The sequence below is a fragment of the Alligator sinensis genome, unplaced genomic scaffold (assembly GCF_000455745.1).
Source record: "Alligator sinensis unplaced genomic scaffold, ASM45574v1 scaffold1026_1, whole genome shotgun sequence".
NCBI classification, from domain to species: Eukaryota; Metazoa; Chordata; order Crocodylia; family Alligatoridae; genus Alligator; species Alligator sinensis.
The window spans coordinates 6,989-21,076 of NW_005842897.1; the positions used below are offsets into that span (position 1 = coordinate 6,989).

The 14,088-nt window shown below is 40.2% G+C and overlaps 2 protein-coding genes across 2 annotated transcripts in view; one reads left to right on the plus strand and one right to left on the minus strand.

The window, feature by feature from the left end:
- The window catches only part of DCLRE1A (DNA cross-link repair 1A), a 19,558-nt gene extending 5,845 nt beyond the window's left edge, over positions 1-13,713 (minus strand). The window contains exons 1-8 of the mRNA XM_014525834.2: positions 13,481-13,713; positions 12,755-13,280; positions 8,908-10,506; positions 7,587-7,720; positions 6,902-7,020; positions 4,544-4,687; positions 3,517-3,662; positions 1,313-1,467 (exon numbers count right to left, since the gene is read on the minus strand). Of these exons, the coding sequence (XP_014381320.2) occupies positions 1,313-1,467; positions 3,517-3,662; positions 4,544-4,687; positions 6,902-7,020; positions 7,587-7,720; positions 8,908-10,506; positions 12,755-13,280; positions 13,481-13,591 (2,934 nt within the window). The 5' untranslated portion in view covers positions 13,592-13,713. The remainder of the gene's footprint in view (positions 1-1,312; positions 1,468-3,516; positions 3,663-4,543; positions 4,688-6,901; positions 7,021-7,586; positions 7,721-8,907; positions 10,507-12,754; positions 13,281-13,480) is intronic.
- Positions 13,696-14,088, plus strand: part of NHLRC2 (NHL repeat containing 2) — a 52,842-nt gene continuing 52,449 nt past the window's right edge. Inside the window, exons 1-2 of the mRNA XM_006035936.3 lie at positions 13,696-13,802; positions 13,836-13,968. Of these exons, the coding sequence (XP_006035998.1) occupies positions 13,770-13,802; positions 13,836-13,968 (166 nt within the window). The 5' untranslated portion in view covers positions 13,696-13,769. The remainder of the gene's footprint in view (positions 13,803-13,835; positions 13,969-14,088) is intronic.

The following is a 14,088-nucleotide window of genomic DNA, read 5'->3' on the forward strand; positions in this document are numbered from 1 at the left end:
TCTTTGTGGTCGGGGGGGGGGGGGGGGGGGGAAGATGTTGATCTAATCTTCCAAATCTTACCCTTCACCTATCAACAAATAAAAAGAGGGAATCAATTAACTTGTATTTTTTTCCTTTAAACTAAAACAAAACACTTCTATCTCTTCCACCATCTTCTATAATGAAGTTTCTGGGTTCAGATCATAAAAACCATCCCTAAACCTGGTGCTATTGTTGGCAGTTTCAGCAGAGACTAAACACAAATGAAATGAATCAGTAAGGAAAGTGAACTTTATGTATCTATAGATATAGTCTATACAGTATAGAGAAGATTACATTGTATTGTAGCTGTGCTATGAACAAGGAACATCCTTTAAATCTACTAATCTAGCATCATCAGTACAAAATTCACAAGCACACACAGAACCATCCCCAAAATTAAATCCAAATTTCTCTTTGGAAATCAGCCAGTGTGGCAATTACCTTGAATGAAACTTGCACTCTAAAGTCAACTTAAAGAAGAAAAGAAAAAAAAAGAAACCACAGAGAGCTCTTCTTTTAAAAAGGGGGTTAAACTTAATGTTACTACAAGCAATTTATGAGAGTCTAGTTAAATGAAACACTAAAGGATTAAGAAAAAAGTGCACACAACATATATTTAATCACACTGTATACCACTTTCACTGTTCTCTTCATATGTTCCTCTGTGGTTTGTGCTGATCTTCAGCACAGCAACAAAGGAAAGAAAATCATTTTTACAATCACATTTTCCTCATTTTAAAGCCAAAAGTTAGCCCTGGGATTCAAGGACTTTTACTACTTTAAAAAAACAAACAAACAAAAAAAGCAGTATTTAAAAGGCTAGATTGTAGGTGAAAGTGCCCATTCTAGAGAAGTCTCAGACTGAAAACTCTTCCACTCTTCTTTTACATAATGCAAATTAGCAAAAAACCCACAAAAAACCCCCAGAAAACAGGGACAGTGTGTCATGGTATATTAATTGTTAGTAGGGCAGATCCTGCAATCATGACATTAAATCTACTTCAAAAAAGCTCACTACTAACAGCAAGCCTTTGAACAAGTCTCATCTCATCTTATCTATCCTGCACGCACTCTGCATTAGCGTCAAATTACACTTCTTGTGCATCAGGTTTGAAGCCACTTATTAATGTTTAATTGTGTTTCCTTTTCAATGTGTTGCTATATATCAAAACATCACTAGATTAATACGATCTGACAGATGCTTAAGAACACCAGACAAAACATTACTGTTATGTCATCCAATCCCCCCAAATTAGCCAGACAGACAGAGACGATACCTTCTAAACATACCTTAAAATTAATTTGCATCATGGGAAGAACGTGAAGCAAAGTATCTTTCCAATTCATGGTAATGATGGAATTAACAGCCGCTGACTCCAAGCAGCAAAGTGTTTTGTATTTATCACGAGACATACTTGCTTTAGAACCAAGAACTTCAGCAATTGCTGTAGACAAATGGGGGAAAAATAAACAAAATATAGCTCGACAAGTAATAAACATTTCCTCTGCTGCTTCTAGGACGTTCCTGATCATCTTACTAGCTCAGTAGTTACCATTAAAGATATGGACACCATTTTTGTCATATAAAACAAGTGGTTATCATAGATAAAATAAATAAATAAATAAATAAATACTCTCCACAGTTACCAAAAGATACAATAGCTCATTCATATTGTAAAAAAGATAGGGGAAAACCATGATAACTATTAGTAAATGCTGATTTTGGAGATTAGATTTGGAATAATTGTGTCATCTTTTGGGAGAGGTGAAGAGAAAGAATAAAACAAATAATGAAATAAAATAATACTTTACCAATGTTGATTTTCCAGGCAATACACTAATGTTTTGTTCCAAAAAGCTGGAACCTCGTGCAGTGTTTGAAAAGGGGGAAGGAAGGGCTTAAGAGTTTAAGGCTGGTCTGAATTTCACTGAGATAAGGCCACCATGACTAGAATTTAAAAAATACAGATGCTGCACGGGCTGCTTGCTTCAGAAAATTATATTTATATTTTCTTCCCACATTATAATTGATTGAAGTGTAAGGCACAAAAAACAGAAAATAGTTTGGTTTATTAAACAGATTGATGTGGATTATTTTTAATTTCTAATAGGAATATATTTACATCAAAAGTTCTATGCATTATTGGTAAACCCAGCGAAGGTCCAAAATGGATGTTCAGAAAGTGAATCTAAATTATTGGGGGGGGGGGAAAATCAATATCAAGGGTTCCCAACATTTTTTTAAAAACTAACTTGGAAAAACTAATAGAATATATATTTGGGTGAGGTTGAAGAGCTACAATAACTAGTCCTCTAATTGTAAATAAAGAAGCAAAAACATTATTAAATAACCAGTGTCATGTGAAACAAATAGGACAAAGGTTTCAGGAGATTAGGAGTTCAGAAATACTGTTGGGCATTTTTGAAAACACACACACACACAGCTGAAGACTTAGTCATGATACATTTCAGCTTCAGATACAAACTGTAATTTTTTTGGACAGCTGATAAAAGTTGTCTCATAGTTCAACACTTAATAAATACAGACAAATATAACATTGTATGCCAAGTAGCTAAAGTAATGGAATAAAACAGCATAAACAGGATGTTACTTTGAGATTGGGGTCTGAGTTGATGTTCATTCTGGCGCTCCGGAGGAGTCCAGCCTTATCATTGCTTGAACTATCTGATTAACTGTTCTTTGTTACAAAGGTTCTCAGTTTTCTGATGTTACCATAACCATATAGAAACTTTTAGGCAAGGGACAGAAATCACACATGACCAATTATCTGTATCAAATCTGTAACACAACAGAAGTTCAGTGAACATAAACTGCCTTCAAAATGGCCGAAACTGGTTTACGATAACCTGGATGGATGTAGTATCAGATTTAACTGATTGAGGTTAAATCGGTTTACTGAACTCCTGTCCCAAGTCCCCTCCAGATTCAAGTTAACTCACAATCGCCCAGCATCCCAGGATGCTTTGCACCTTCCCCCACAACCCCTCCCCAGCAGGATGGGCAGGCTAGGCTTGGCCCAAGCTGTCTACTCTAGCCAGGCAGGGAGGTGTGCTCCCCAGCTTCTGGCCTGGGCCACTGCAGGAATTTGGCTGCATTTCCAGAATCAGAAGTCAATGTCTTCACTTGCTTATCAGTTCCACCTAATCTGCGAAGACTGAATCAATTCAGCCTTGGGCTTTTTGACTGTCCATACTTAGCCTTGGTGATAAGTTAGGATTATCTAATAACGATTTTCTGAGTATTTCTTAAAACATTACTATTTGTAAACTGAAGTGGGTCCAAGAAAAGAAGTTTTCACCTGAGCCAATTCCAGCTTAACACAGTATAAATACTTAACTAAAAATGAAAAGGGAAAATAAGCTATTTTTCTCTTTCTATACAGAATATCTAAGCTAAGGCTTTGCTACCTTTGGGTAAAAAGTTTACTTTATATTGATGTATATAGTTGCTTTGATCTAATATACTCACTCACCTAAAAAAATCTTTTCTTTCCCAATGGAATAGCTGCCACAGACAACCAGAGTACGTGGATTTAATGTTACTGTCTCAAAGGCAGTATTGACAGCAAACTGGATAACCTCTTGTTGGGAAGGAAAGGTGTATTCAGGACTGCAATATCTAAGAAATGGAAACAGGATACATATATGTAATAGACAATATGAACATAAGAGAGCATAAGAGAACATAAAATCTTACTTTATTAAGCAGGCTGTCAGACTTGCACATATACAACAGCAGAAGAAAAAAAGTTGGATTATTCATCAATATTGATTCAGTCTATTAGCAATTCACTTATAAAAAATCATTGTGGAATAAGGTGTTTTAAAATGAAATTCTAGACTCATTCATCATACAATATGCATATATACTTTCTCTATATAAAATGTTTATTAAGGCCATTGCCAGTATTCATTTATCTAAACAACTGACCCTATAAATAGAAAGGAGGAAAACTTTGAAGTATCAAATCCTCCCAAAAAGTTGGGCGTTGTGCCAAATACTAATAATATCCTTACATCCTTTATTTTTGTCGTTCATATAAACTGTAAAAAAAGGATAACTCCTATTAACACATGGGACAGAAAGTAAGTGAATCGTAGCTGGGAATCAGTCATCATTTACAGAAAAAACAATGTTGTGTGATGACAGAAAGGTCTAATGAAAACTTACATACCACCGACTCCAACATTTAGCAGTCTTTCACTACTTGATTATTCTCTTCTTGCATAATGACTTGATCACATAGGGCCAGTTTCAACTTCATAAAGCTCTGCTTTTATAGGTGAGCAATTCATACCTATAAGTTATAAGGGATGGGCCCATCTGAAATACTTTAGAAATCTTTATCCCATACACCTTTGTTGTTTTTGGACCGGGGGGGGGGGGGGGATTATATAATTTAAACCAGAAATAAGTCATATTATATTTCAATTTTAATTATAAAGTACTAGCTGTTACCAGACATACATGTGTTACTAGCACAGGTCAAAGTAACATACGTGGTATCCAAGTAAAGGGTGTGGACTTTTCGACCAGTCAGGGGAAGATAGCGCTCCATAGAAGGATCTGCCCTGAAGTCCCCTGTGTGAAGTATAACAGTTCCATTGGGAAGGCAAAAAAGGATCATTGTGGCACCTGGACAACTGGGAGAAAACATACACACATACCCCTTATTATTTCTATATACATATTTTATACATTACCCCAATTCTGTATTGCTTCCAACCAGCAGTAGGGATAAAATATTTTAAATCACAGAAGTTTGGGCAAGGCACTCCTGCTGTCAAATGCGAGTTCTGATGCTAACTTGTCTACAGCCACTGACATGCCACCCTTAATTAAACTCTGCCCCAGTTCTCTTATCCATAAAGTGTAGATTACCTGCCCACAGTGCTGCTGTGAGATTAGTAATACAGAATATTAGGGCTACAAAATGCTAGTTAAGGGCTACATTTCATTTGTTTTCCCAATTCCAGTGAAACTAAAAAACATAAACCCTGTTTAAGTCCTATCAATAGGCTACAGTCCTCAAGTTAGATGAGAAGTGAAAGAAATACCTAAAAACCTAAATCAAGCATGAGCTCTTTTGAGTTGATCAATGTTCTGTTAGGTACGTCACAAGCTTCAGGCTGACCCTGCATTATGTGTAGCTTTCTTGATGGCCTAATGCAATGGTTCTCAAATTTTAGACTCAAAACACCCATTAGACTAAGGTACCCTTCAGAAAGTGCAAACTCTTAGTTTTTCCCTCTATTTTTCTGTAAAAAAAAATTAAAAATAAAGCAATTCTTCTTGCTGCAAGGACCTCAGATAGATCTTAACAGGTCAGAATTGTTTTGACACTGTGAAGTCCTATTTAAAATCTCTATATGTAGTACATCATGTTTGCACATGCAACAATGCTAACATTGTGAGGCAGCTTATAAGGACCTTATAAGAGGATCTCAAGGCACCCTACTTAAGAATTAATGCTGTAATAGACAGCAGGGAAGACAGTTATTTTTATGTATTTATAAAAATAGATATTTCATAACTGTAACTGCTATCTCCACTGCTGTGAACTACTTAGTGTAATATTTGCTTTTAAGTTCCCTTTACAGATTTTAAGCATTAACCTACATTCAGAACCGACTGCTGGTAGGAACCATTCTTCTCTCTTTATTATGGCTGTTGTGAATCAATTATTATTGCTATTAGTGCGCTTTTTCCATGCAGCTGTCTGCCTTGAAAGGCAAACACTTAAAATGGGAAGCCAAAGTGAGACTATTTTGGAAATTAATTATCTATAGAAAAGATAAACAAAAATCTCAAGAGGGAAGCATTGGGTAGAGATCACAGCTTAAAGGCCACAGTGGGTAAGTGCTCCAAAAACTTGAACTCTGTACCTAAAGTTTATATTCTTTTTATATTGAAGGGGAAAGCAAAAGAAAAGAGTGTCCAAACAACATAATCAACAGTTTTCTCCCATTCCCAGAAAAGGTTCTCAAAGGACTTGCAAGGAATCTTATCACTCAAAGTATAAACAAGTCCTAAGATAAGTAATATTCAAGCCAGCTGTGACACAATGCTGAATTTATATTTATACACATAAAAAGAAAGGAGTTTTATTCCAATACACAGCCAAATAAGGTGCCACAAGGCATATGGCGGGAGCACAAGACTGGAAGCAAAAGATACTAAATTTTAATCTTGACAACACCACATATTATTTATATGGCCTTGAACAAGCAAGTCTAACTGCACTACAGAATTTAACAGAAGTTTTGCAGCTGATTTAAATGATTGTGGAATCAGGTCTTTTTAGAGCTTGATTTCAATAGTATTAACTACATATTAATACACAACTTGAGAGACCACAGGCTTTATTTTCACAGCCAGAAGTTTCCATTATCTTAGTAGAAGCTGCAGGTTTTCAACACACCTGCTCACAGGTGTTTCAAATTAGGCATTACTGATTGAAGCAAGCATTCTTTGGACTACTTTGGAAAGTTGTTTCTCAATGCTTTTTAACCTTTTTCTTTTTAAAATACTACCAGAAATGCTCTAGAGAATCAACTGGCTGATTTGTGATAAGAATTAATAAGTTACAACCCTGGGGATTGTTAGGTATCCTGGCAATGAATTTGTTTCAAATACACACAATAAATTTAGGATTAAGCCCTTTAAATAGACTTCAATACTTAGAAACCAAAGTCCCATTGACATTTGGGCTCCTAAATATCCAAATCACTTAAAGTGAAACCTATGCTCCTCAGTCACTTAAGCTATTCTAAAAATAATTTTCCTTAGCTAGAAAATATTTTGACTTTGACCTACAAGATTTGCAAAATCTACACATCATCTGCAAAGGTACATACTGATTGGCATCAAGTAATACCACTTTGATCCCATTCACCATACACTCCTTATCCATTGGCAATATATGGATGTATTGCTCCTGCACTTGAAGTTTGCTCTTCACCAAGTTGCCAGTTATCTACAAAACACAAAGACACTGAGAATTGAAAGAACAGAATAGTAAAAAGGCAGGTCAGTCTCACATACTTTCATTAATAGCTGAAGGAAAAAGACAAAGAAAAACAATAAATTGAAAGAAGGATCTGTAAGCTACAATTTACAGGTACATTATGAATGTTCATGGCTCCCACTTCTTTGTGCTACTTAACTGCTGCAAAGCAATTTAAATAGCTGAGTTCCAGAAAGTCTCTCTTGATAATGGAGACTCCTATGCCATCCCTTTACAGCTGAACCAGGCAAAGTGGCCATAAGAAAGAGAATATAGCAACAGATCCCTTTCATCTTTCTATTCTCTAATGTCTATAACAGTTTTTTGGGACTGTCAGCAGCCGACGCAGCAGCCAGTAGCTTGCAGGGTGCTGATCCAATAACCAAGTGGCATCAGGAGGAACCAAAGGGTTCCTATCTACCTCAGCTGTGCCAAATACACCTCAATCACAGCAGACAATCTAGCCCCATGTCTGTGTTTTTGGTTTCCATTCACAGTTTTATTTAGTTAAATGTCAAATAAACATCAAAACTTACCTTGTTGCAATAGACTGGAAATGTAAAGTTTTTTGTTAGACCACAAAAATGATCAGAATGGAAATGAGTGAGGAAATAAGCTGTACAGCCCTCAATTTCTCCATACTGGAAGGCATCAACTGTGAAACCAGTTCCTACAAAAATAAATACAACAAAAGTAAGTCAAATAAAATGCAGAGAGTACCATACAGCCAGATTCTGGTCAGATTTTCATTTCGTAGCAGAAAAGCCATTAACATTGTATTCAACCCGAAAATGATTGTCGTTTACAGCCATGAGCTGCACGTTAACAGTATGGAAGTTTTTACTGTTTTAAATACAAATTACATGAGTTCCAAACACAAGTACTGATAGACGTCTGCCAATGGTTTCAAGTACAGTTGGTCAAGTGAGAAAATGTTATTTCTAAAATATTCAATATTCATGTAGCTATACACACACACACACGTGTATACACACACACACAAGTAGGCTCTGGTACCCAAAACTTAAAATACACACTGCAGATGAGATAACTGTAACAGATGATTCTCCACTCAGCTCTGACAATGCAGTTAACCCTCTATTTCCATCAAGCCATTTAGCATTACTGTTAAATGTTATAACAGTTAATTAGAAGATAACTGACCTTTGTTCTCTGAATACATCTGTCAGTGGTAAAACATGACAGATTTGGTACTTTATACTGTAACTGCATTTACATAAGTTATGATAAAGATTGATATAACAAGGGAGTTTGTTCTACTCAGCAAAAAAGAAACGTCTTTTCTTTAAACCCATTAAATTTGCTACATAATTACAAAATAACATTCTGACCATAACTGGCTGTTGGCCATCTCTTAAAAATAAAGCTACAGCTAATGAATTAGAAAAAGGAAATATTAAGAGGAAGGTTTTCAAAAGCACCAAAAATGTTTAGTAGCATGAGTCTTAATTGAGCCTCAATAATACCCAACTCCGAAATCCCTGGCCTGCTTTTAACTCTCCCCATCAAATCATACTTCAGAACATATAGCATGAGACAATAAGTGTGTTATTTTCACAGAAATATCTTCACAAAGGGATCTATATGCTACACACTTGTTTTATCAGTGATAATCTTCAAATAGTTTAAGTCCCCAATCTTTCAATCAGCTTCTTTTGGGCACATGCACTTAAGCAGAATGCTACCAATTTCTACAGAGGTCTGTATAAAGAGAGCACTTGAAAGAATTGGCATCTAAATGGTTAATACAGCAAACAAAATAAAGACGGCTGGAAAACGTAATATCCAGCCTGAATATCTCTATATTTAACCTCTCCAGTTAATGAGATATCTCACCTGATATTTTTTTGTAGAAAGGACAATATTTTTTTCTTGTTCCATCTTCTGTATAAGAGGATTCTCTAAATCTTTTTCTCCACCTCTGTTGTGTACCAGAAGCTGGGCCTACACAAACTCCATTTGTATTTGAATTGACTGGTACTTTATCTACGTCTCCTACAGACCCTTCAGCTTTCCTCTTCTGTCGCTTAGGCCTCTTTCCACTGGAAGTTGGTAGACTTGAGGGTTGTGTTCCTTCACAAGGATGCTTCTCTCCTTTGCTCTCTTCTGTTGCTTTGGGTTTTAATCCAAAGAAAACACCAATGTCCATTTGTTTCAATTCTTTGGTGTTGATATTTGCAGCAGAAGCAGATGGCAACATTTTAGAGATTGCACTGGGAAAGGGTATACTTGCTGTATTAGGAAGGCTTCCTTCTCCCTCTGACTGCAAACTCTGTTGGCATAATATTTGATCTGTTGTGTTAGTATCCATTTCACCTTTATCAATTAAGAAGCCACCTGATTCCTTCAAAATAACACTTTGCCTTGACATAGGAGGACTGCCACCTTCTTCTTTGACCTTCAAAGAAAAGGAGTCAGCATTCATAGCCAAGTCTACAGAATCCCAACTCTGACCACAAAAATCTTTTAGCTTCCAACTACCTGTATTAGAAACAGAGGTACTGAATTTTGGCCAGTCAAATTCCTTCCTAGTTTTGTCATGATTAAGAGAGAGAGAGAATTCTGCAATTGGTGCCCCTTGTGGGCATTTTAACTGATCAGCAGCACATACTAAATTAGAGCTGTTTGTCTGACCCTGAGAAATTGGCCTAACACAACCATTCAAATGGCCTTGGGCATCCATTTCTCTACAAGGTGCATTTTGTATTATAAAACCTTCCATTTTAATGTTGTCATATCCAAGTTCAGGCTGAAATGGAGAATCATCAAATTGGTTATACAGCATACAGCTAGATTCCTCCTTTTCAGGGTTCTCTTCATCAAAGTTTTGAACTTGAAATAATTTCTTTCGTGATTTTCTTATTTCCTTCTCTTCTTCATCCTCTTCGTCCTCCGTTTCTTCAACACTTTCTACACCACTCCTAAGCGGGGAGTAGGAAATTTCACAGTCACTGACATCACCTTCTGGTAGTAACGGGTTTAATTGATTTGAGACATTCTGACTGTCCAGGTCTTCCCCAGCTTCACTTTCTTGAGAAAATGGAAAATCAAAAAACTGAACCTGGCAATCATTATCTGCTGTCTTTGTGAGCGGAAGATTCTGCTCGGGCTTTTTAACATTCATGGAAAAGGAGGCATTTACATTGCTTATACTTGGAGATTTTGCTTGTGTTGAAATCTGTACCGCAAATGTATGATCATCATTTGGGGCATTTCTTACATTCTTGGTTTGTTTCTCACTCTGTGAGATTTCATCCAGGAGGCCTGGAAAGCAGCTTGACTTAGCAGCAACAGGATGTGCGAACTTGTTCTCTGGGCTTTGTGCTGAAGAGTCTACAAGATAATCTCCTGCTCTACTAGCAGCAAGAAAAAAATGTGTATAGCGCTTGTAATGCGATGGAATAGTAGAATTGCACAGTAAACCATCAGGACATTCTGAGAAAAAAGTTAAACAGAGTAACACAATTGATCATTTATATCAGTACGGGACAAGTTTTTTGGCAGACATGCCACAGATTCGCCCTCTGTCCTCCCCAAGTGTAACTCTAATCCCTTTTCTCTTCTTCAATCTGCTGCTCTGCTCCCTGCCTGATCTGTTGCCCTGTTTTCCACTTCCTGTCCTATATGTTGCTGTGCTACATGCTCCCTCCCTCCCTGATCTGCCACATGCCACACACAGGGTGTCCACATCACTTGTAGCACGTGTGCCATATGTTTGCCACCCCTGGTTTGTATGAACATATACAGTGATTTTTCACAATATTGTACCATGGCCAATAAAGGCTTTTCCCTGTAAATAGTTGTTGGAGCCAAAGGCAGAGACAGACCAGAGCTGCTTTCAGTCACATTAACCTAAAATCCTACCTCAAAGTTGTCAGTTGGGCTACATATAATTTTTTTAAAATGCTAAAGCAACTACTCATGGCCATATGTATTTTACGCTTTGGACCTTAATAAATAATCAATGGCTTTCCATCCCTAACATGAACTTAGGCATGCATGCGCTTTTCCCCTAATAGTCACAAATGCCATGGTCTACATCAGTGTCCTTAAACCCTTTTGAGAATTTTTGGGTTCGGTGCCAAAAAGCAAGGTTCTACAACACTTACTTCAAAGCTGAAAGTACGTTGGCAGACATGTTGGCCTAAGGTTAAGGCTATAGAACAAACTACAAGTTAAAACCTCCCCTTTCTATTATTCTACAATGACTTCAAAGGCCTTTCAAGAAAAGCTACAAAATTATAACAAGAAAAGAGAAGTGGTTACTTAATGAAGCATCCTTTAAGTTTAAAGTTTTGTGGCTGTATACTTCCAATTTTCAAAAAACTGCAAAAGATCCTGAATGATTTATAAGTTTGCCATGGATCCCTAAAAGATGGTAGCACATAACACTATTTTAGAGGGTCCCAGACCTCTTGCTCCCACTCCTATCTGGAAATGAAAACAAATCTACTTTTAGGTTCACATTTTCATAGCAGACTCATTCTAGATGGTATTTCTGCAGCGTCCTGTGCAAGGTCTGAAGCCTAATATATCAGCACTAGTCTTTCATTGGTTGGACTCAGCACTCAAGACTTCATTTTTGCCTCCACATCCTGTCCTCAAAGATCTGAACAGCAATTTGGACCAGGGATCATAGAATTAGTTGTCTAAGGAAAGAAAAACTCAGTGACAAACAGAAGTGATATTTTAATTAATAGAAGGTTTTTGTTAGGAAAGAATTCAGGATTATGCCATAAATGTTGGCATAGTTTGTGAAATGCTAAATATGTGCTAGCACTGGGGTACTCAACCTCCAGCTCATGGGCCAAATCCAACCCACGGTAAACCCATCTGGCTTGTAGGGCTCCCTACAAGTACGGGAATTTGGTGGCAGGGGATCAGTGGCAGTTAACACCGTCACCCCAACTTGGTGCCAAATTCCCAAACCCCTTGCAGCAGATCAGAGCCGGGCCATGCCCCCTCCTTCTACAGAGAGAGAGCAGGGCTGGGCTGTACCCCCTTACCTTGTACAGCGCGGTTGGGAATGAGCCATACCCTCTTCTCCCCATGGGGCTAGGCCATGCCCCCTCCCTACCCAGCTGGATCGGGGCCAGGCCTCACCACTCCCCCCACCCCGGGGCTAGGCCGTGCCATGGCCAATCTTTTTGGCTGGTGTGCCAACAATTAGCCCCGCCCCCACCCTGAGTGCCATGAAATCCCTGTTGCCCACCCACTCTGCTGCTGTTTTCTGCTCCTTGCCCAATCTGCCACTCTGCTTTCCACCTCCTGCCTGATCCGCCACCCTGCTTTCCGCTCCCTGCCCAATCTGCTGTCCCACTTTCCGCCCCTGCCCAATCTGCCGCTCTTCTTTCTGCCCACACCGCCTGTCCTCCCCATGATCTGCCCCACGACACATTCGGAGCCTGCGCCTGCAGCTTGTGGCCCTTGTGCTGCAGGTCGGCCACCAACGAACAAGAGTCAGTCTATCCAAGTCCTGTGACAGACGTCCGAGCGCAAACCCTGCTGTGAAATGAATACCGATAAAATGATGCAAAACCAAAATGGCTTCTCATCCACTACAAAAACCGCGTCGGATACCTCACCAGTGCAATTCAGAGTGAAACACGACCTAGGTTCACAGCAATTTCATTTGACTATATAAAACCTGTTGGGCGTCTCCTCTCTCTTGGCACCTGCTTACCTTTTCCAGCAGCACTTGGAGCGTCCAAACATTCAGCAACATGCCACCGGGGGGTCTGCACTAAGAGTAAAGAGAAGGGCATTTGGCAGCTTGGACAGTAGCCCTCATAAATTGGCCTGGCCTTTTGCGGCGTTTGTTTTTTGTTACAGCTCCCGCTCAGCTTGGCGGGAGCAGTGCCATCATCCTGCGCCTGCCCACTCTGGTCCTCTTTGCCAAAGGCTTGACCCGGGGCCTCCTGCTCGCTGGTCTTGGGTTTGGCCTTTTTCCCCGATGCTTTTTTCCTCCTCTTCTTCCCACCGTCTCCTTTGCGGGGGCTGGGCAGCGGCAGGGAAGTGGAGGGGGTCACCGCGTCCTGACCCCGCGGCACGCATTTTGGTTTGCGAATGGATTTATACTCCCAAATGTCCTCTTCCAACGGGCCTCCCTGGGACATGGCCACGCACGGCGGGAAGTCAATCTGGGGGGCCGGTCTCATCCCTCCAAGACGGTTGCTCTCTTCCCTGTGGCTCCATTGAAGCGGGGCAGCCTGCCAGGAGGGAGATTTGCAATGATTTACAGCTGGATGATCCTTCCTGCCCCCCCATCCCCCACATACCTCACCCCCGCAGCGCATCCCGATCCGTTCCCGCACTTTCGACACCCACCGACTCCGCCCCCCATAACTCCCGCTTGGCGCCCTACAAATATTAGCATCTTTCATTCCTTTTCATCATCTTCCCTTCTCACCGTGTCTTTCTGTCTCCTCCTCGAACGGAAAAAAAAAATGCGAGTGTCGAATCTACCGACCGCTGGCCGTCGTTGGTTTTTTTTGACGAATGTGCCGCTGCGAATCGTCATCTTATTGTTGTTTGCGGTTTTTTTGAACACAAGAAATGCCGCGTTTTTCAAACTAGACTCGCGCCGCCTCGGGGGGAGTTAATTTCGCGGGCTGCACAGGCAGGACGTGTCGAATGTGCGGCGCGGGAAAGGCAGGTGGGTAAACAGCGCTGCGAGGGGGGGGACGGAGGGCGGCAAGATGGCGGCGGCCGGCGGACTCCCGGCGCTGCTGCCCGCCCAGACCGGCGAACTCCCGGCGCTGCTCCCCGCCCAGACGCAGCTGGACTACGCGCTGTTGGACGCAGTCAGTCCTCAGGAGAAGGAGAACCTGGTCTACCAGCACCTGAGGAAGGTGGACGGCTGGGAGCGGGACCTGGCGGCGCCCGACTTCGGAGGAGGTGGGTGTTAGAGGCCCCCCCCACACACGGAATGGTTTGGACCCCCAGTGTGGTAATAGTGTGGTGGTACTCCCCCCCCGAATGGTTCGCACCCCTAGCGGGGGGCTATTGCCATCCCTA